This window comes from Sinohyriopsis cumingii, chromosome 17 (genome assembly GCF_028554795.1).
Source record: "Sinohyriopsis cumingii isolate HCF-2022 chromosome 17, ASM2855479v2, whole genome shotgun sequence".
NCBI lineage: Eukaryota > Metazoa > Mollusca > Bivalvia > Unionida > Unionidae > Sinohyriopsis > Sinohyriopsis cumingii.
In genome coordinates this window covers 38,068,577-38,092,403 of record NC_142977.1, presented here as the reverse complement: position 1 = coordinate 38,092,403, position 23,827 = coordinate 38,068,577, and the positions used below count along the sequence as shown (strand labels likewise).

The following is a 23,827-nucleotide window of genomic DNA, read 5'->3' as shown; positions in this document are numbered from 1 at the left end:
TGACATCGGGTTTTCAGGGGACACAAGACCATCCAACATTTCACCCTTCAATATCTACACCTTGAAAATTCCGGCAGGGTTTTATTTTAGTGGCCAACATTTGGTGGACACCATTACTTCCAGGTTCGAGTTCGCCTTTGGCAAAGCCCTGAACAGAGTCAAAAAAAGTGTCACCCTGGAGTACCATAAAGTGGCTCGTCGCTTACTGATGAAATTTCAGGATACCCAAACGTTGTCCATCAGTTTTAATCGTGACTTGTTTGATATTTTAGGTGGAGACACAAAAATGGCTGCAAATTTTAAACCGAAGATCAACAGCAATACGGAATTTTACAAGTTTTTTCGATTCCCTGTAGAACTGAACCAAGGACTGAATTTGATGTTCGTGTACTCCGATGTGGTGGAGTATAACGTGGTGGGACACACCTCTGTACCGTTACTGCGTGTCATTCCTTTCAAAGTGGATAGTACCACGACCAGTGACCAGGTAGGTGGAAACACCTATCACGTCCACCTGGAATTTGTGCATCCTCATTATTTGCCTGTCAGCAAGTCGTATTTGGACACGGTCAACATTGCTATAAAAGGAGATTTGGGACAAAATATTCCATTCACCAAAGGAAAAGTCACGGTGAAACTCCATTTTCGAAAACGGTTCTCTCACGACTCGTAAGTCATGTATCCAGTGTATCGAGGGGTTGCACGACAGCGAGGACACGGTTTAGGAGATATGTTAAAATCGGCCTTTCGTTCGGTGGCCCCGGTGTTGAAACCGATGGTGACACGCGGATTGCACGCCTTGAAAGATGCGGCACTGACACAAGGCAAAGAATTTCTCCAAAATGTCATCATCGACAAACAAAACCCTAAAGAAGCCTTCATGAGGGCAGGCAAAAATGTCTTGCTGCAAAGGGGTAAAGACCTTTTGGGCCAACGAGAAACACCTATAAATGCCCTGCACGCTACCGAGTCAAGCATTCAGCAAGGACAAGGCAGAAAGAGACGACGAAGAAAACACCCTTTTACCAGACTTCAAGCTAGAAAGGCCAAGAAAAGAAGAACCGTTCGAGACTTAGACGTTTTCGATTATTGAGACACTGCAACAAAAAAATGATGCACCGAGAGTCTTGCGCCTGTTCCAAGACGGAACTGGATCTGTTTGCCATGCCCCCCACCATGATGACCATGCAAGAATCCCAATGGGTGGAATTTCATCCCGTCTCCTCATTGACCGATTCCGCTCCCATTGAGTTTGAAATCAAAGGACAGCCCGAAGATTACATCGATCTGAATAGCAGTTACTTGTACCTGAAAGTCAAAGTTCTAGATAAGGATGGAAATGCTATAGAGACCGAGCCAGTAGCTCCCGTCAACAATTTCATGCATTCCTTGTTCAGCTCAGTGGACTTGTACTTGAACAACAAACTGGTTAGCAGCAGCATGGATACTTACCCTTACCGTGCCTACCTGGAAAATCTCTTGACGTACGGAATAGACGCCAAGAACACTCATCTCAATGCCTGCGTGCTATGGGAACCTGACGAAGCGGGCGAATTTGATAAAACAGGTCTTGAAGCTGACCCCAAATCAAAAACAACCACCAATGAGGGATTTGTAGAACGAAGAAAGAGAATCATAGGACCCAACCAAAGTTTAGAACTGATGGATAGTTTGCATTTGGACATGTGGTTGCAAGAAAAATATTTGCTGAACGGGGTGGATGTCCGCCTGAGACTGAATCGAAGCAGTACCGCTTTCCATTTATTGGCTGATGCTGGCGAGTACAAAACCAAAATCCAAGAAGCAAGACTCTACGTACGTCGTGTGGAAGTGTTACCTAAAGTAGGTAACGACATCAGTCAGACGTTGAGCAGAACGACTGCCAAGTATCCGATCCGACGCGTAGAAGTGAAAACTTTCACCATTCCTAGGGGACAGCGATCCATGATCGAAGATCATCTGTTCCAAGGACAGTTACCCAAACGTTTGATCCTTGGTATGGTCTCGAATGAAGCCTTCAACGGAGCTATCACTAAAAATCCTTTCAACTTTCATCACTTCAACGTGTCCAAGATTGAAGTCAGTCGCGATGGCAAGACATTGTGTACCCGACCTTTCGAACCTGACTTTGAGAAGAAGAATTACTTGAGATCGTACTTGTCCTTGTACGAAGCCACGGGACAGTTAGGAACCAACACCAGTCACGGCATTACGTACGACGATTATGACGGAGGCTATGCTTTGTGGGCTTTTGATTTCACTCCAGACCAAGGCAGCGACGAGGGGCATTTCCACCCTATAAAATCCGGCCAGATTCTTGTGGAAATTCAGTTCGGAAACAGAATCGGTGATGATGATGTAACGTTGAACGTCATCCTGTATGCAGAATTCGATAATACCATAGAAATCAACAGTTTGAGAGAAGTCATTCTAGATTACTAGAAGCCATGGAAGACTGTTATCCCTCTTTACCTAGTGGAGAAGCTTTGAAGATGGAATGTGAGGAGACCGTGGAAGGAGAATCCCAACACAAAGACGAAAAGGACATCGTGATCAAGTCGAGATGGCCAGAACAAGAACAGCAATTGGTCTCCTACTGTGCTACATACCTGGCAGACACAATTACGACATGGATGAAGCATGATTACTATGGATGTCAAAACATCAGTCAAGAAGAAAAATTCAACGAATATCTGGACGAAGCTTGGAGTCTGTTTAAAAAAGACGTGTTACGTTGGTGGTATAAAGACTTGCGTGAACATTTCTGTCCTCCATTAACGACTCGAGACATCCATTACATCAAAACCCTCTTTGACAAATTCAAAGAGAAAGTCGAGATCGAAATTGATCACTTATTATCAGCAAAAGAACATTTAGTGACTTATTTTGATCGTGATTTTTCTAGAAACGACGAGAAAGTAAATCGTTGATTTTTTGACTAGTATGCTTATTTTGTTGTCTTAAGCTAGGAAACGTAGTGTCCATCCATGACTCAATGACTTGCAACAGTGGAAATCACAATTTCATTCACAACTTGCCAACCCTGTTTAAAGTAGAGTGTAAATTGAAAAAATGTTTGATGTTATATTGTTGGATTATTGTTAAAAAATGTTAGAGTTGTTGGTTAGTGTTAAGTGATTATTTAATAAAAAATGATGTGTTTTGAAAAAAAATGCCTTTGTGATTTGTTTGGCTATAAGAATGTTTGATTCATGCTCTTTGACTTCTTACTATCCCTCTCATGACACTCATTGAACATTGCGGCTCGAAAACCGTGGAGGGATGTTTTCCTTCACGTCCGCGCTTTGACTTTAAGAACCGGGTTGTTTCCAGTCTAACCATCCATTGTCGACTCATCCTCCTACGAAGATGTGCTCCAAACTAGCTAAGCTAAACGAAGCCTACGTGAATTTGCATAGGGTCAGACACAGTCTGATACCGAAGCCAGAAGAGATAGAGAATGTGAGAATGCTAAAAGTCACTGAAGACTTGATAGAAGAACTCTTCAGAGAAGAAGTGAACAGGGAGAAAGAAGAATGGACAGAGAAGTTAGTTAGTTAGTTGAACCTGAGAGAGGCTTTGTCAATTGTCGTATCGACACCAAAGAGTTCTTCTTCTCTTTCCGAAGAAGCAGACCTATCGCCAGAAAGTCTATCCTCAGAGGACATCGCATTCTTAGAAACTAAAAGATTGCCATAGCAAACAACAAAAAAAAAAAACAGCCCTTTTCAGGGCTACCCCAATACTCTAGAAAAGAAATAACAATCAATTTGCCAATGTGTGTAGGTAGAGTAGTGTGAATATAAACACTAACTCTTTTTTATAGGGTGAGGGTATGTGTTTGTGTGTTTGTGTTTGTAACATCTCACGTACGTTGGTGTGGATAGTAGATTAAGATCATGGTTTTTTTGGCTGTTTGAGGTGTGGGTAGAGTAGATTTGGGGGGTTTGATTGAATTGCTTTGCGTATGTGAATAGTATATTGGAGTGATTAATGAAAAAATTTTTTAGAATAGGAATGGGTAGTATAAAAAAGTGAGTGAGTGTTTCTTTTAGGTCCGCGCGTTGTTTTTTGGTCATGATCTAGGTAAGATCAATTTTATGTTTTTTAGGGGGATGTTTTCCTTCACGTCCGCAGTTTTAGTATAAATTGAAACTCGTTCGGCAGTCCAGCTACCCTTGTTGATTGATCAACACCAGAATGAACACGAGACTGGCGAAACTGTTGGAACTTCATGTTCATCTGGAATATGCCAGGCGCCTGTTGAACGAACTGGCCGCGGAGGCCATTGTGGAAGAAGGAAGGATGAGAGAGGAGAAGGAAAGAAGAAATAAAGAAGAGGAGGAGAGAAGATACAAAGAAGAGGAGGAAAGAAGATACAAAGAAGAGGAGAGAAGATACAAAGAAGAGGGGGAGAGAAGATACAAAGAAGAGGAGGAGGAAAAGGAGAAAAGAAGAAGAAATTTCAGAATCCCAGAAACCAAAAATTGGGATTCTGGAGCCACATATCCTGCCTCTGCTCTCTCCCCCAAAAAAGTAAAAAGCAACTGGGAAACAAGATGTGTATGTGGAGCCAGGCCTGGAAGGTGCCACCATTAACCAGGTGTCCATGAAGTTCCAAAAAAAAACAGCCCTTTTCAGGGCTACCCAATACTCTAGAAAAGAAATAACCATCAATTTGCCAATGTGTGTGTGTGTGTGTGTGTAGGTAGAGTAGTGTGAATATAAACACTAACTCTTTTTTCATAGTGCGAGTGTATGTGTTTGTGTGTTTGTGTGTTTGTGTTTGTAACTGCTCACGTAAGTTTGTGTGAATGGTAGATTATGGGTTTCTTTATTGTTTCTTAGCGTATGTGAAGAGTATAGTTTGGGTTTTGTAACCGCTCACGTACGATTGTGTGGATAGTAGATTATGGATTTTGTTTATTGTTTCTTAGCGTATGTGGAGAGTATAGTTTGGGTTTTGTAACCGCTCACGTACGATTGTGTGGATAGTAGATTATGGATTTTGTTTATTGTTTCTTAGCGTATGTGGAGAGTATAGTTTGGGTTTTGTAACCGCTCACGTACGATCGTGTGGATAGTAGATTATGGATTTTGTTTATTGTTTCTTAGCGTATGTGGAGAGTATAGTTTGGGTTTTGTAACCGCTCACGTACGATTGTGTGGATAGTAGATTATGGATTTTGTTTTAATGATTTGCGTGTGTAAATAGTAGATTTGGGGTTTGTTTATTGTTGCTTCACTGATGTGGATAGTATATTATATGAAATGAGAAAAGTAGGGGATGTTTTCTTTCACGTCCGCACGATGTTAGGTCATGATCTAGGTAATATCAATTTTATGTTTTAGGGGGATGTTTTCCTTCACGTCCACGCTTTTCGTATAAGAACCCACAGTATTCGTCGTTCAAACCATTCTACAGAGAAGATGGCTTCGAACCACCTCGATAAATTTCAAACACTGCAAGACGTCCTTGACAATTTGGGCATGATAGAACAAATGCTAGTACGACTCAATGAAGACCACTATTCTTTTAGTCCGCATAAAGTAAAAATGGAGATTAACAACTTAAGAAAAGCAAAGGACATGATAAGTGGTGTGATGAAGGAAATAAAGGAGGAGAAGGAGGATGAAGAGGAAAGGATAAGAATAAGAAAATGGAATGAAAAAATTGAAAAAGAAGAAGAAAATGAGAAGAGGAAGAAAGAAGAGGAGGAGGAAGAGAAGAAAGAAGAGGAGGAGAAAAAAAAGAAGAAAAAGAGTGTAGGTGAGAAAATAAGAAGTTGGTGGAGAAAAAGAAGAAATTAGAAGCAGAAGAAGAAGAAGAAACCAAAGGCCCTTTTCAGGGCCAGCCATATTTCTCGAAAAGAGAATGACTTTTCAATTGCCTACCCCTTTATAAAATTTTTTTAAAAAAAAAATCCCATGTTCAATTCCCCTTGTCCCTAAAGTAGTTTTTTTTTCTAACATGTTCAATTCCCCTTTGTCCCTAGACAAACCCACACTTTATTCCCATGTTCAATTCCCCTTGTCCCTAGACAGACCCAAACTCTATTCCCCATGTTCAATTGCCTTTGTCCCTAGAATCGATATTTTTTTTCCCCATTGTTCGAATGCCTTTGACGCTAATCTCAATATTTCCTTTTTTTTTCCTTTCTCCAATGTTAAATTCCATTGACGCTAATCTTACCCAGGGTTTTTTGCCCATGTTAAATTTCCATTGACGCTAATCTCGCCCAGGGTGGTTAATGTTAAATTTCCATTGACGCTAATCTCGCCCAGGGGGTGTTTGTAATGCTAATTCCCATTGACGCTAATCTCACCCCTTTCACTACTATCATCAAACAATGCGACGAACAATGCTTGAAAGTACATTATCATTGCTTCTAATGGCGTGTTTTGCTCTTCAGCTTGTTCCTCGAGTTCTACGGACCATCCATCTTCGCTAGCCGAGGTTCTTATATGATAACCAACCATATCTGAAGATAGGATTTTCATATCGGAACCTTGGGCTAGCGAAGATGCGGATCATCTGTTGTGAAGCCTTGTCAAGAGTTTCCAAATTGTACAACCCGAGATTTCATTTATTTCTCTACTCTATGGTAAAAGTCACACATGTCATGTAGGCTTTTAAAATAGACTATTTCTTTAATAAATGTCATTTTTTTGAATTTGATTACGCAGGAAATTACATTACAAATGGCAATTATTTACTTTACATGGATCCTCATACATCTTTATTCCTCTGGAAGGTCATTATATACACACTCCGTGAAGTACATACGGAAAGATCGAATGTTAAACTATGTGGACCAACTTCGCTAGCCAAGGTTACGATATGACAACCCTATCTACAGATAGCGTTATCATATCGCAACCTTGGCAAGCGAAGATGCTACGCGGACATTTTTGGATGACATCAACCTAAAGGTGTCGTATATAAAAAATCTGGATTGAATGTTGTTTAGAAGGAAAAAAAAGTACTACCCTATATTGTGAAGATTAGACCCGACATTCTCTTTCGTATAAAAGTTCTTGATGACAGATAAAGTGCAGAACATTGAGTAATGAAGACTGAATAGACTTTGGTTAAACTATATTACAGTATTAGATTTTGAAACAATAACCTCTCCGTTCACCTCCCCGCCAAACCAGCCAGAGTTTTCTCCCTCTAACTCTCTTCAACAGTGATGTCAAAAATGGCGGCATGGCTAGCGGTGTTTGTAGTAACACTAGCGAATACATTCCGCACTTTAGTCTAAACTTTGCAATATCTATTTGCACAGTCGTGAGAAGATGTCTGGGCTTGAACATTTAGGCATTCCTGGCGGCGATTATCTCCGAGAGGCACTCACAAACTGTTCGGATCCGCTGGCTGCCATCGAAGAATTTCAGGCTGAGAATGGAATTTTACTCCCATCATTGAGACCAGCCTTGCCGTTCCTTGATTTACATGGCGTAAAGCGACTTGAATTTCACAGTTCTGTTCTGGAGGAATTAAGTGAGAGACTAATACAACAGATAGCCGATGTAGCTAATAGTGACGATAAAGACAGGTACAAAAAGTTGGAAGGACTCCTCGAAAAGAGTTTTCCAGTTATTAAAGTTGCTTCCCTTAGACCAGTGGTGATGACTATCCTAAAGCATCTTCCAAAGATCAAGGAGGAATACCTTACCCAGATCCTTGAGGACAAGGAGCTCTACGCTGAGGCTGCAACGGAAGTGAAGAGACAGATTTGGGAAGATAATCAAGCTTTGTTTGGAGATGAAGTTTCACCACAGTTGTCACAGTACATTAAAGAGAAGGAAAATTCCCTTTTTAGTCATGAAAACAGTACATCAACCTTTTTTGTAAATAGCCCCAAAATGAGAAGACAGGGAGAAGTTGTTCAGAAATTGACGCACATGGTTGGAAAGAGTGTAAAACTTTATGACATGGTGTTGCAGTTTTTGAGGACGTTGTTTTTGAGAACTCGTAACACACACTATTGTACGCTGCGCGCTGAAATATTGATGGCCCTTCATGATCAGGAGGTCAATGAAATTTGTCTTGTGGACCCTTGCCACAAGTTTACCTGGTGTGTTGATGCTTGTATCAGAGAAAAGTTTGTGGATTCAAAGAGGTCGCGTGAGCTGCAGGGTTTTCTGGACGGGATAAAGAGAGGCCAGGAGTTTGTTCTTGGGTATACCATAATAGAGTTTAATTATTTTATATGCTAAGTTGTATCTAGTAGTATGGTGTGAGAGGAGTAGGCACTTTACATCGTTGTAATATGGGCATTCTCACTCAAATCCTGCCCTTTGGTTTTGCATGGAACAAAACTTAAGTTTCTGAGCACTCACCAGTCCATGCATGTGACTTGCAACATACACTTACCCAAAAAGTGAAACAAAGAAAATACTGTAAACTTGGCTTATGCTCATGCCTTTGTTATTACTGATCAACCATTTGTTGACATACTTGCCATTTTTTTAAAAAATACATTGGTTTCATATTTTTTCATATTCTTAACCTCTTTATTTTTCTGTGCAACTTTTGTTTTGGTAGCAGGAACTTCAGCCCCTGAAAGATATCACCATTTATCTACAGCTCTGTCTTGGTAAACAGTTATCTCATGTCTAATCAATTAAATTAGGATATTACCTGTTCAGTTTTGTACAAGTCCATAGTTTGCACGCCTTGGATTGCCTAATCTTGTTTTCAGACTTATTTCTTAACTCCAGGTTTTAAAACCCACAGGACAGTAGAGATGTCAGAATTTTATGAAATTTCTACTGGATACCTGTTGCTCCTAATGATTAGAAACCAGGGTACCCAGTCAAAGTGAAATTGTATTAAATGTCAACTTGAACTGCTTTGTTGTAGGTTCACACATGCCAACCCCAAAGAGAGGTATAAGCAAAATTATTACTAATATAAGTGGCAAAAGCATAATCTGAGTATAAATTACAGTAAACAGAATGAAAAAAGTACATTTATGTTTGCTACTTACCTGGATCTGCAGTTACAATTTTTATCACAAAGTGGCTAAATCCATGTGGATTTGTTAGTACAAGGGTATAGACACAAAAAACTGATAAATTATTTATGCATAACACTCCATTAACATGTCTACCATAACTGTTGTGAATACTCTGAAAGTCCACAAATGATGACTGTTGTATTGTGTCATTGTTGAATTCTTATTTCAGAATGTTTAAATTGCTGTTGATTTGCCCTTTTCCGGGTGCAACATCTTTTTAAGTTTTAACAAACTCCGTTGCCTCTAACATTTTACAGTCATATAACATCCATCAGTCACATCGGTAAAGCTCATTTTTTGATATTTGGTGCCATTTATGTTCAGTTTATTATGGTCTGCTACGTATGTGGTATCAAAATACAATGAACTGCCACGTGGTTTCACATTCAAGAAACCTGTTTTCTTGGAACTGTTTCATGTACATACTATAAATAGAAAATAAGGAAATTAGATGGAGGTCTAATGATAAATATGGGCTCATACCGTTGATTCCAATTTAACAATCAGTTGTATATGTACTATATTATAATACAAAAATAAGTTGTAAATAGGTGCAGTTTGTCATTTTCCTTTGGCCAGTGAGAGGTCAGTATACTGCAAAATGTAAAAACAATGAAAAAATTTCAAGCATGTTTACTTTGTTGTAACTGTAGGGCAAAAACAGTTTTTCACTTGATTGGTTGTCAGGTTAATATTACTGATATTTGAGTGCAGAATGCTAAATAAAATGTCCATAAAAAACAATTTCTTAAATTATTTAGGTACCTGGAGTGTTTATCTCGTTTATTAGAACCTTTTACCACCTTATACTTTTATCCATTTGCATGTTTTTAATGGGATCTCAAATGGAAATGATTATTCATTGAAAACTGGGTCTACCAAATTATACTGGGGGCTACCTGTGTTTCCTTTTTGTTAGACCATTGGACTTTCACATATATTAATAATTTGTCCACCCCTGCTATTAGTTGCTTTGTAAAAAAAAAAAAACAGTCACATTTCAGATTCCTTCCAGAACGAGCAAATAGCTGAATGCCTGAATCCAAAGACAAACAGCAACAAACACTATGATTGGCTTATATTGACAGACCAGAAAAATTCTACTGTAATCCACATGACAACACTTCCTGTTACCTGAGGTTTACTAAACTCAGTTATTGAGGATATGAGCAAAATCGCATAACAAAAATGATTATAATGTATTGATTATGACATCCGGTTGCCCTGATTTTCATTGCCGGCCTGTGGATTTTTATTTTAAAATATCCCAAGAAAATTTTTAAAATTTTGCTTGCCGTAAATTTTCCCTCATTCCATTCGTATCCATAACATGTTGCTGGGATGGAATTGGAATTTTACACATTTCATTACCAGATGTCATCTTGAACATGCAAAAACTTGTCATTTGTTTTTATGTGTACATGTTGAGTATTGGAAGTCTCCAGTAGTTTGTAAAAGCAATGGCAGGCAGATAGCTCCATTTTCATAGCTATTTGTATGTATTCCTTCTTAAACATTTTTTGTGTGTGCTAGATATTTGGATAGTTTATGGTTCATACTGGTAATGACTGAAACACACATTTTGTGCTTTGAGTTGCTTAAGCTGAATATAAGATCGGAGATTTGTCTGCAAAGGTATGCTTGGTATTACATGGTCTAGTATAAAACAGTAAATTACATCCTTGAATCACTACGACTTCAGCAAATGTTTTAAGATGATATACTACTTCATGGTTTTAACTGGAAGAGGAAATTAGTTTTTAGTACCAACATAATTTTGTAGTTTATAATACCTTTCATTTATCTAGTTTTTTCAGTTTGCTTGGTAAATATGCTGCACAAGGATCCTATCCTAAAGAACAAAATGAAACTTTAATTCCATATGAAAACAATACAGGGGTTGGAAATTTCACTTTTGACTCACTGGTCCATGACAAGTTGGATCATCCTATATTGCCCAGGTCAAGGACTGGTCCAACAGCATACATGCCAACCATTATGCTTTTGGCATAATCATTACACTTTTTTCCACCAATTATGTCTTACTCTAGACTGTATATTGATTATGCTTTTTTCGTACCTTAAAAAATAAAGCAGTAAAAAGTTGTTTTTGTCATTTTTATTATCATCTCTTTAATTCCACATATATTAATTTGAGAATATTCTTAAAAAGGTAACTGCTTCATAAGAATAGCTTAAGAGTATTTTCCTTATTTGCTATTTATAGCAACTGTATTTGACCCATTTCCAAGGAAACAGACAGGTCATTTCCAAGGAGACAGACAGGTTTGTGAACTTTGCCTTGCAGATTCATTTTATTGGTAAGGTAGTGAACCAGTCTATACTTTTACAGAAAATCATGCCAGATGTTAAGTGAAATGCTTTATGTGTGAGTTGTGGATGTTACAGGATGGACAATGTTTGAGCAGATGGATCCTTTCAAACTTCAGAACATGTGATTCAGAACAGAAAAAAGGACAAATCTACACCGCTTTTCAAACTTTAAAAGAAGAATATGAGACTAATTTAATACAACACTCTGAGCACCTGGCTAGGATCATTGCAGAATCCCAGATTTCAATCATTCAGCGAAAGTTACACATGTAGACAAGTTAAAGTGAGTGATGATTATAAATAATTTTTCAATATATTTTGTGTTTGTATTCTGGTCCTAATCCATATGGATTTTGCCATTTGTGACAAGAATTTTGACTAGCTGTAGAACCAGGTTAGTCGTAACAATGTATCTTATTTATACCGCTGTAAATTGTAATTCTGGCATTAATATATAGATTACACTTTATATGCCCAAATCAAGCTTTTTTGCCACTTAAAATAGCAATAATTACATCTATGCCTCTCATGGGGTTGGCATGTATGCAACAGCAAAGTCTCACATGCAGATATTTACTACAGTACTTTAATATAAATAAAAGACAGGAAAAATAACAAAATTAAAGTAAACTCAAAATTCATACAACTACTGCATTGCTTACTGAATCAGATAAATATTTTATGAACCATAACATTTTAAAATTTTCAAATCATGTGATCATGCATTCTTTTGGTGGATGTGCTTTGAATCTCATTGCAGTAGTTAAGTAAAACCTCAAGTCTAAAATAAAACGGAACAAATTTGCAATTTAAAGCTTATTCAGTAGAACAGATGGGAAAACAGCCCTTGCACACAGTCAGCCTTAAAAGTAACAAGTCACTGTAGATAGAACATTTTCTGACTTTTTCCCACCCCATTTGAGATATTTTGCATTTTTTATGTCAAATGTCTCAAATTGGGTGGGAAAAGTCAGAGGACACTTAGACTACATGGCAGATTGCTCAACCTCAGATGAACTTTGGCTTGGCCCTTGCAGGATATGTGTCTAGTGTTGCATTTTCTCTTTCAAAGAAAGCAGTCTGTGGGTAATGGTCTCATCTGGACAGAAATAAGCTAGATCTGGCCCCTCTGACATTGTGAATAATTGGTTGTGCTCTCAGCTTTGTAAAGGCTGAGGCAGGGTTTTGATGGTCAAGAGCTGTTATGTTTTATTTACTAATATACTTTTTGCATGTTTCACATGCTATCACTGGGTCAGTTACAAACTGGACATACCTTTGCATACGGCACTTCAAAAATTGACTGACCTTGGGTCATACATGCCAAACAGAATATAATTGACCTTTTTTCATCATACTCAGCTTATGCCAAGTCTTTTTCCCATGATCCTAAAAGAATGAAATGCATTTATTTTTATCATAATTTCCATCCTTTTCAGATCTGATACATTACATTTCAGTCTTGGCAGTGCCACATGTTTTGTAGCAGACAAGTTCCTTGTGGTTGATTCTTGCCTTTGACTAGTAGATTCATATGTTAACACACTTTGTCATCCACCTTGAACATATGTTAAGCCGATACTGTTGATGCTTAGTTTTATCTGTTATTGAGGACAATTCAAATGTTTTATTGATGAAGATGAAGTATATTGCTTGCAAAATTTGCATTTTTTTTCAGTAATATTTTTACACAACCGGTCTCTCACAGTCGATCTAACTCCAGTTGCATCAGTGCACTTTAAGACCCTTTTTAGGTATTTTAATGATTAACAAGCACCTTTTCTTCAATTTATAGAAACAAATAAGACATATCAAAGGCCTAACCAGTCAGTGCTGCTTACATATGACCAGTCCTTGGCTACATCAAATTGGTCCAGGACCTCAGACCACCATAGTTTTCAGGCCCTGTAAAATGTACCATATAATTAATGGAGCAGTCTTATTTCAGTAACACTTGTAAGTAATGCAGTATTGTTATAATGCAGCAGAAATTTGTTAGATTTGTTTCCTGTAGATAGTATGACTCATCAAAGGCATTAACCTCAGGCTGAATGGAAGATTCCATATACTGACTGCAAATATTATTAGTTGGCAAACCGTGCAAAATGAAAACTCCAGACAAACTTCGCAACATCAAACCTACTGTTGAAGAAAGGCATCCCTCGTAAAGAATAAATCATCAAGATGAGGTGGTATTGTGTCAGTTGTGTACAGGACACACATAACTAACTAGTGCATATTTGCTGAAGGGTAAATTTCACTTAGGTGCCTATCCTGACAGTGGAATGCATTCTTGTAAGATGTATCGACTTCCACCCTGTGAGATATTTTTTAACGTGTGTTTAATGAAGGAATTCTATGATGATCTATCACTCGAGTACATTCTTTTTTTCATTGAGTGTGGTTATACAACAAATTGTAATATAATTTAATGATTTTCTTTTCTTTTTCTTTTGTTGTTGCAGAATTTGAGAGGATTCATTGGAATTATTATTCCAATAGTTATTTTATTATTAAGTTATTGATTGGCATTTCAGAGTGCTCATTGATCTGCTTTTGGACCAAATCACTATTTTGGAATTATTGTGTGTTCATTTAGAGAATTTTTGATTGTATTATCTAGTTTAATACCATAGAGTCATAACAATTGTAAGAACTTTTGATCGGCACTATGCAGCAATTATTGTACTGAGGTGCCATCAGCTTTAAACCTTACCATCTCACAATGAATGTAACACAGATGAATGCCTTTGTTATAACCATGCTGATTGAAAAATGTTGTTGTTGTTGTTGTTGTTGTAGGGTTTAACGCCATTTTTCACCACACAACAGGCTGTACATGGCGGCCAGTATTAATGGTGGAGGAAGAATCCAGGAAAACACCGCAAAGAACTACTGACCCACGAGAAGCTACTGGCAAGCTTTCTCACATGCCCACATTGGCTGAATCCAAGACTCGAACCCACACAGACAGAGGTGAGATGGCAGTGATCCGTAACGGTGAGCGCTTTGGACCACTCAGCCACTCGGGGCCCCCGATTGAAAAATGTCAACTTTCCCAGTTGGAAAATTAAAAAAGGTTCTCTTTAATAAACAATAGCTCTTTGTTAAATAAGCAACATGTTTGAAATAATATTCTTTGCAGTTGTCCACAAGCTTTTATGCTTCAGACTGTTTGTTTTAGTCGAAGAAGAGATAATGAACCAATGACCACTGTTCCCATTAAAATAGTTAAATATAAATAATATAACATGTACAAGTACATGGTAGGAACAGTATTTACAGCACACACAACTTGAAGGTGTCACAAGTCTTTGAACAGGAACAACTTTTTAGTGATTGTGTGGACACTGTATATTTGGCCCTACCAGTGATTGTGTTGACATTGTATATTTGGCTCTACCAGTGATTGTGTTGACACTGTATATTTGGCCTATACCTGAGATTGTGTTGTACCTTGTCAAATACAGGGTCCTGGATGGAATTAAATATACACTGTGACAGTAAAAACATCAATTAACCATGAAAGAGAATGATTTATTTGATACAGCTAACACAAGACCACTCATTAACTGTTAGCGGCCAGCATGAATGTTTCAACAGATTAGTATTGGGATTTTAGTGATCCATTAGCAAAATCACTGACATATGGTTAGCTAATTAGCATTAATTTAAGACCCTGATATTTATGACACAGTAATCAATCAGTATACATTGTGCAAGATGTCGACTTGCTATTTAATTTTTTGGACTTGATTCTTTATTATAAAATAAAATCTCCACCTTGTTAGCTTTCTTTTCTAATTGGTCTAATTGGTAGGTTACAGTTTCAGAAGAATAATACCAACATCAATTTTTTAGTTTGAAGTTGTAAATATCACTGTGATCTAGTGACTAATGACATAGACCACTTCACTCAGATAATGCCTTTAGGGTATCCTTAATTTCCCTCATTGCAAAATTTCTGGCTTGAATACTGTCTGGTTACCCTTGCCTGTATATATGTTATATCTTGTTTGCTCTAATAGTTAAAGCCCTGAAGAGCCAGGGGCAATCCATTTAGTATGTACGCAAATATCTGGCAAAACTTGACCCCTCCCCCCCCCTTCCTGTACATATGCTTACCTTTTTACACCCTCCACATGCGTACGTATGCTTCATGCATCCCCCGAATTCTATAGAACAGCCTATATTTAATCCATGCAGAAATGATCAAGGATTAATAATATTAACGTTTTTAATAAAACATAGTCCACTAATGTTGAATGTCTGGCTGCATCCCAGAAATAAGCTGCATAACTTTAAAAAGTTTGTCTAGTGTCCGCTAAAATTCAAATGCCGACTGAACCCATTCGAAGAGGTTATGTATTAGACATTATTATTGAGGTTTCACCACCCCCTGTTTCCTATGCGTACGTACATTATCAGTAGACCCCCCGATTTGCAAGCGTATGCATTTGGGTTACCCCCCCTCCAACCGCTCCAGTGGCTTAGTGGTTAGAGTGTCCGCCTCGGATGCGGTCGGTCATGGGTTCGATCCCTGGCCGAGTCATACCAAAGACTTATAAAAATGGTACTTACAGCTGCCTTCCTTGGCGCTCAGCATTAAGAGGTTAGTGTTAGGACTGGTTGGCCTGGTTTCAGGATAATGTGACTGGGTGGGACATCATGTTGCATGTTTGCGGCATGATGCCCCAGTGCTAGACATCATTATAAACTGTCACACTGCAGTGATATGACTGAAAAATTGTTAAAGCTAAGTTAAAATTCCAAATCACATACACACACACACACACACACCCTCCCCCCTCCATGCGTACATACTAAATGGATGGCCCCCCACATATCTAATATGTTGGTTTAGATTAATAACTTGAAAACTTGTTTGCATGATTACACAGAAGCTGAATGTAGGCAAATGAGGTTTGGAATGCATGTGTATGTCGATGACCAAATTAGATATTTGTGCCATTTAAATTCCTTTCCAAGCTGAATCAGATTTGTTTACTTTACTGACTTGACATTTATTCGTGCAATGGGGAACACAAATTAAGATTCATAATATTTTTTTACTGTTACATATAAGTAAAACTGATATACAATCACTTTTAGCACATCTTGGACCTTGGCTAAGGACCTTTAGTTTTCTAAATGTAAATCCTATGATTCCTGTTGATGTACATTTTCCCAAAATAGGTTCTAAGCAAGAAAAGCCCTATTTGGTAAGAAAGATAATTAAAATGGGAGCATAAATAAAGAACTCTTACGTGGAGTTCAAATGAATTGCAAATATGTTAGAAAATAGTCAACAAGGTTTCCTATAATAACTTTTGGTATGGATTTTTCTTTGATGTAATAATTTTAACTGATTTTAACTCCCATTTAATGTTAATCACACTCAACACTTATACAGAGCTGTTTACGGGCACTTGTGCATCCTGGTCCTTCAGATGCTGGTCTTTTCCCACACTCCATTTTATGAAGACTGAGCATCCAGTGGACGTTATCAAGACCTACATCCTCAATATTCTAAAACTTGTATTCTTGCTAAATTTCCTTATTTTCCAAAAGAAAAGTCATATTGCAAGAAAGGTGATCAGCTGAACACAAAGCATTTTCATGTTCAGGAAGTAAAGAAAACAAAAGAATAGAAATAAACCCAGAAGATAGTATTTATTGTAGTCAATAAGATTTACTTTATAAAAGTTGCATTGATTTACCTTGAACTTGATAAATTGTTATGTCCACTTGTGGACTGATACCTACATCATTTGGGGCCCCGAGTGGCAGAGTGGTCTAAGGCTCTCAGTGTTACAGATCACTGCCATCTCATCTCTGTCTGCATGGGTTCGAGTCTCGGGCTCGGCCAGTGTAGATATGTGAGAAAGCTTGTTGGACCGGGGTTTCCCGGGTCCTTCCTTCACCATTTATACTGGCTGCCATGTTAAGCCTATCATGTGCTGAACAATGGCATTAAACCCTATAACAACAACAACAACAACCGAAAACCTTGATTTACAATTTTCCCATATGGACCTGTTTTCCAAAGACTGAGGGCCCTTATCCCATTTTCACTAAACACATCAAAACTTCTTCTTCAAATTTAGTGGAGGTTTTAAATATACGTTTTATTGATTGGTTAGTCATTATTTTTTTAAAATTTTCTTTTCCAAACATTCTACATGCATCAGGACTAAATTGCAGTCAAGTTTTCCTTGAGGGAGTCTTGCTTTGCCTCTGAGTAAATTTTGAGTAATTACTCAGCTGTTTTCTTATGTATAAAAGTTTCATTGTGTTAGAGTTTAATAATAAGGATTTTTCATGCCTACCACTATCACTGACAGAAATATTGATTTTGTCTGAAATATCATAAGTAAAATAACGTAACATTTTGAAAAGTTTTGATAATTTTAGTAAAATTGGGAAGATGACTTAAAGTTTCAAAAGGTTGTGAAAGCTCCGGGTCTTAAATGAAAGGTTGTATGTATTTATGTCTTTCTCTTTAACTGATCATATGAACTGTTACTTTTGATTGTTAAAAAAAGTATATTTATTTTCTTGTTTTGCTTTCAGAGATCTGTCGATGATACTTTGTGATCCATATGCTATGAATACTGTGGCACTCTCAGCCATGAAGGCACTCCAGCACTGCATTAACACTGATACACTTCCAAGGGTAAGAACAGGAATAAGGAGCAAATGAGTCTTCTGTTAGCACCACTGCTTTATCCAGGAACTAAGAAGAAATAGGACAAATTATTTAGTTGTCTCTGAAAACCTGCTCCTCTGCTTCTCTCCCTTCCCCTGGTGGGAAAATAATTATGAGCTTTATAAGATTAAGTCCAGTCGAGAAACTTTATTTTACAGCTTTTGTGATGATTTGTTAAAAAAACCAACAAAAAAACATTTAATATGTATGTGATTTCTGTGTACATGTAACTACTTTGTCCTTTATGAACGAGTGCTCTATTTTTCTCAGTCTGGCTAGAAGGCTTCTGACCTTTTAAGAATCACTGGCCCCATGTACATCTACTTGTTCCATAGAGCTTTTACATACTGATGTAAAACCCAACTATAACAAGATTCATTATAACACTAATATGGTTATATAACACAGTCATGTTGTGGCTACACCAACACTTCTCCAACTGATTTTGGAACTCCTGCAAAGTTTTATTGACAAATCAAACTAATTGAAGTATTGCCATGAAACTTCATATACACATTCATCCCATGGTCTACTTTGTCCTAAATATTAATATTGATGCTCAGCCATCCAGTATGGCCACCACTGTGTCCATGTTGAAAATCCTTTTATTGCTACTCCTCCTGAATGGATGGTCATATGAACATGGGCAGGGTTCCCGCATGGGTGTGGAATTCTGAAAAAAGTCTTAAATTTTGAAAAATGCTTTTCCAGACCTTGAAAAGGTCTGGAAAAATAAATAAAAAATGACTAAAACGTCTGGAAAAAGTCTTAAATTTTTGTTGTTCCTTTTCACATGATGTCATTAACACTCTTTCCCTTCACTAAGTTTAATTGTCACATTGATGTCCTGGACAAGACATTTTGTCGTAGTTCGAACCATGCATCGAAAAAGTTTTACAAATGCACGTTTAAAATACGGGCTACCAAGACAATCCTAAAGACCATATCCTAGCGTGGTTCATATAGATGGTTCAGTTTGGTAAATAGGCCTACTGGCTGATGATATTGATGGCAGTTTATTTCAAAGCTGTGGATTACATCAGATTATTGAAGCTAGAAAAGTATTAAAAGTGAGAATTTTAGCTGATGCAGCTTTACTGAAATGGAGTTTTAAACTGAATAGGCCTCACATGTAATCAGAACCGGAACTGGCATGATTCTGAAGCTCGAAAATATGTTACACTGCAAATGGGGTGTATGTAAATGTTTTGACCGAAATCGGCACACCATATAACAAATTCATAACTTTTCCAACACTAGATATGTAATTTTAATAGGTCTGATCACCAGCATAAGAGGTGTAAACTTCTGCACTATTCATTTGCCGACCATTAGCAGAAGTCTCTGGACTTATAAACATGGATTAACTCCGTCTTTTCTTTGCCTGGATATTTTATTTACTACTGAGTTTACAGGTAGAAGAACAAGTGCAAATTAAACAATGAATATTAACATGGATTTATATTCTTTGATTCACATGGATTTTTTTTCTTCTTCAGAGCAAGTCAGTGTAAGGTGAATTCTAATGTACAATTGGAGACAATTTACCGCAAATTATCCTAGATAGGAATAACATGGGGATATATGTTTTCACTGTATTCTGAATTCACTTGAAGGGATATCACAAATTTATTTACTTTAGGGTACTATAAAAAGTGTTTATATTTTTAACATGTTCGAAATTCCAAAGTCCAGAAAAATGTAATTTCAATTTTTAATCAGCTTTAGATGTAATATCTTAAGGTTTATGAGTGGAAAAGAAAAGATAAACATAAATATCACCATGTCGGCCAATTCTGCGCGTGGGTAGTTCTGCACAATGATACATCATTTCTGTAAACATCGGATTGTGTGTTATTTTGGTTCAAAAATCCATTTTATATCAAGAAAGAATGATCATACTTTAATCAAGAAAAGTGATATTCATAAAGTGTACAAAAATATCCCACATTTCAACTCGAAATGAACATGAAAATATAATTTCTAAATGTCAGCATGATAACCCACTCAATGACCTTCTTAAAACGGTAACCCAGAAAATCCGTTTTACTATGTATCTTTTAGAATTATACAAATAAATACATTATATAACAGATGGAAATGTATACCTTAAAACAATACTGCATTTTAATCCAAGTTTCCAATTTTGCAAGAAGTTGTCCCATACGTACAAAAGTGTCTGCTACCCAACATGTCAAGTTGCCGGTAGAACATAGAAATCCTCTGACATATAGTCTGTTTCTAAATTTTGTAGTAATTTTTCCCTATCAACAAGACGTTGTAGACACATTGCATCCTATTTATTGTTGTTTCTCTTCAACGTAATAGCTTATTTTTTTATAAAATGTTAAACTTTACTAACTTTTTTATGAGATTGGTTTAGTTTGCTTAATATCTCTTGTCATTTATTGACATTTTCACATTTGAATTTTGTACTAATTACTCAACTGAACTGTTGAGAGAAACAGTCCAAAGTAATGCATTTAATATCTGTAGCCTGATTGATAAACATTACATCTTTTCAAAGCTGTGTGCAGAATAGGCTGACATATCACGAGTCATGAAAACATGGGGGTGGTATCCTCTGTGTCCAAAATAATATTATTTTGAACAGAATATTCTGGTAATAAATGCCTCTTCAGATGGTGAGCATTGCTGTATTTTATTTTTGTCAATCGGTCAAATTTGGCATGCATTTTGCTTCAGTATTGGAGACGGAAACATTAGGTGCGCAGAAATGCCTGACAGCATTGTATGTAATGAGGGTAAATCCCAAAAAGTTCTCCTTAAAACACATCATTCAAAATACCTTGCATAGCTACATATAGCCATATAAGGGTTCAGATCAATTTAATAAATAATCTAAACATACAGTTATGAAGTAAATGTATTTATTTGATCAAAATACCACTATCAGAACAAGTGATTTAAGAAAGTGAAACGTAAGAGCTTATGTTAGTGAAAAATCTTATTTTGGAGCTAAAGTATCGAAAAGACATTACCCATGAGCAGTGAAAAAATGTACATAATAAACATAAGGAACAGTTTCCAAACTTGTTCCAGCTGGCTGAACTAGCTATGTGTCTGCCCCATCAGCAGAGGTGTCTCGGCATCGAACAATATTCATACACTGGTGACGAACAGATTAAGCTTAGAAAAATCAACAGATTATTGCATGTAGAACTAGAAGTAACATCTTTTAAAGATTTTGATTTCACTAGGTCTCTAATAGAGTGTACCTGGAAGAAAGTAAGGTATGTATTGTAGGGTTAGATATATAGTGAACTATGGTCATTTCCTCTTCTTCCTCCTTTGTGTCTATCCCCACCCCCCTTATTTTCGTAACAGATGGGTACCCCCACGCCCCATTAGATAAAATCCTGGCAGTATCTCTGAAGTGAAAGCAATGGAGTTGCATCTGGAGAAGAAAGTATAGAAGCTAAAGGGCAATGGTTAATATATGGGTTACAGTGACTTTCTTTTTAAATATCATTTCCCTTTCATATTACATTTATATATTTCTGAATTGTTTTTTGTATTTAAATAAGTAACTGAAGCACTTGATACCATGATTAGTCAATGAAAACTGGTCATTGAAAAGTCATTGAATTTTAGCTTTTCTGATCTGTATTAACACTGTTTCATGGAATATTTCATTAATTTAAGTTTTGTGCTGTGCTAGTGAGTATTCATTTTAATTTGTTGGATTTTATTTGATTTGACTATCTTGGACCGAATTTTGTGTGTGCCTGTGTGGACCTGATGTTTAAAGAATACCTGGACATTGTGTTTATATCTCTTTGTGGGAAGAAGCTGATGACTTCAAAGACTGGATAGGGCCTTCCAAACTTAAGAATAAAGCATCATGTCAGCTGTGCTGGTTATTAAACTTGTCACATTATTAGGTCTGGAACTTTTTATTTTATGGTCTGAAAAAAGTCTTAAATCTTTTTTCTAAATTTGTGGCAGGAACCCTGCATGGGGTTTTCATTGAAAGACTTCTTATGATTTCTAGCTGGCCCTAAATAAAAATGGTACTAATCTGATGTCCAGTATGGCTACCACATTTGCCATATTTAAAATATTTTTATTACTTCTTCTCCTACATGGATTGTCACATCAACACAGGGTCTTCACTAAAAGATGTCTAGCTGGTCCTAAATAAAGGTGGTGCTATTCTGACATCCAGTATGGCTGCCAGGGCATCTGTCTTAAAAATCTTGTTATGGCTACTCATCCTGGATGGATGGTTGTATCAACATGAGGTTTTCACTAAAATACTTAATGTTTATACTTACATGTAGGCTCGCTTGTTTAAAAGCCAATCCTTCAAACTGAACAGGTAAAAACAGTCAACCCACAAATCTGTGACAACATCACAGGATGCACGTGGTAAGTTTTAAATGCATTTATTTAAGCCAATGTATATTAGCAAAAGATATGCATAAACCTCTCTTGGGGTTGGCATGTATGATTATTGCATAGAAATGTTATAAGTTAATATAATTTGTTTTAAAAATCAAGAAATTTATTTAATTTTCAGTTTTTTTATTGTTTCTTCCTAATTCAGAATGGTGTATTATTTAACTGATCAGATAATGATAGGAATTGAGCATTTGCGGGTTGCTGTATAATATCTCTTTCTTTTGACTCTATTTAATTATTGTTTGTTTATGGGTTATTGCAGTAGAATTTTGTATCAGCATAGCAGTAATTACATTTTTATTTTGCCCTGAAATTGTAAATACCTAATACATTAAAATGTGATCCCAGTATGACAACAACAAACAACAATAGGGTTTGGTTTAACACTCAGATTTAGGCCACTGACAACAACAAACAACAATATGGTTTGGTCCAACACTCACATTTAGGCCAATGAGCATATTTACTTATTAGTGCAACCGCATGTGCACTGAAGGTTTGAACATGTGCTGAATTGATGTACATTCCTTGGATTCAGATAATAAGCACCGCTGCACTAAACTTTAATGATATCACCAAAGTACAGTAATGAAGTTTCAGAAATAACTGCTTAGAAAATTATTGTAATATCGTAAAAAGTGAGTTCTATTTTGTTTTGATGTAAGCCATCTTACACCCAGTTTTACACATCTGTGGTAATCATGCTAATATTATGGAGTAAAAAGCAATTACACAACAAAGTAATGGTATAGCCACTGTCAAAATTCCCTCTTAACCCAAGCCAGTTTTAAGGATTTGATGATTAACTGGCCTGAATTGCTTTCGGAAAAGTAAAGATCAATCAACCAATTATCAGTTAAGGAGATGCCAAAATAACCAGCTTTCCAGTGTGTGGAAAATTATGATCTTGTTCAGCCAAAGCACAAAACCAAAATGGATTGATGATGATCTTAGTCGATCTGCATTCAAAATTTAAGCCTTTAGTCGATCTATATTCAGAATTTAAGCCTTTAGTCGATCTGTATTCAGAATTTAAGCCTTTTTTAGTCAATCTGTATTCAGAATTTAAGCCTTTAGTCTTTAGTCGATCTATATTCAGAATTTAGGCCTTTAGTCGATCTATATTCAGAATTTAAGCCTTTAGTCGATCTATATTCAGAATTTAAGCCTTTAGTCAATCTGTATTCAGAATTTAAGCCTTTATTATTATCATTCTTTCATGAACATGTGAAAGTTATGGGAATATATGATGGTTATGTTACAGCAAAATCTGCATCTAATGTGTTTGGGAATAAACAGGGATTTAAATGACAATAAGCACGATTTGCACTGT

The 23,827-nt window shown here is 36.8% G+C and overlaps 1 protein-coding gene across 1 annotated transcript in view; it reads left to right on the top strand.

Moving 5' to 3' along the window:
* Positions 1 to 6,914: 6,914 nt before the first annotated feature.
* LOC149778448 (negative elongation factor B-like) overlaps positions 6,915 to 23,827 on the top strand; it is a 48,927-nt gene continuing 32,014 nt past the window's right edge. The window contains exons 1-2 of the mRNA XM_089939283.1: positions 6,915 to 8,186; positions 17,934 to 18,036. Coding sequence (XP_089795409.1) covers positions 7,300 to 8,186; positions 17,934 to 18,036 — 990 coding nt within the window. The 5' untranslated portion in view covers positions 6,915 to 7,299. The remainder of the gene's footprint in view (positions 8,187 to 17,933; positions 18,037 to 23,827) is intronic.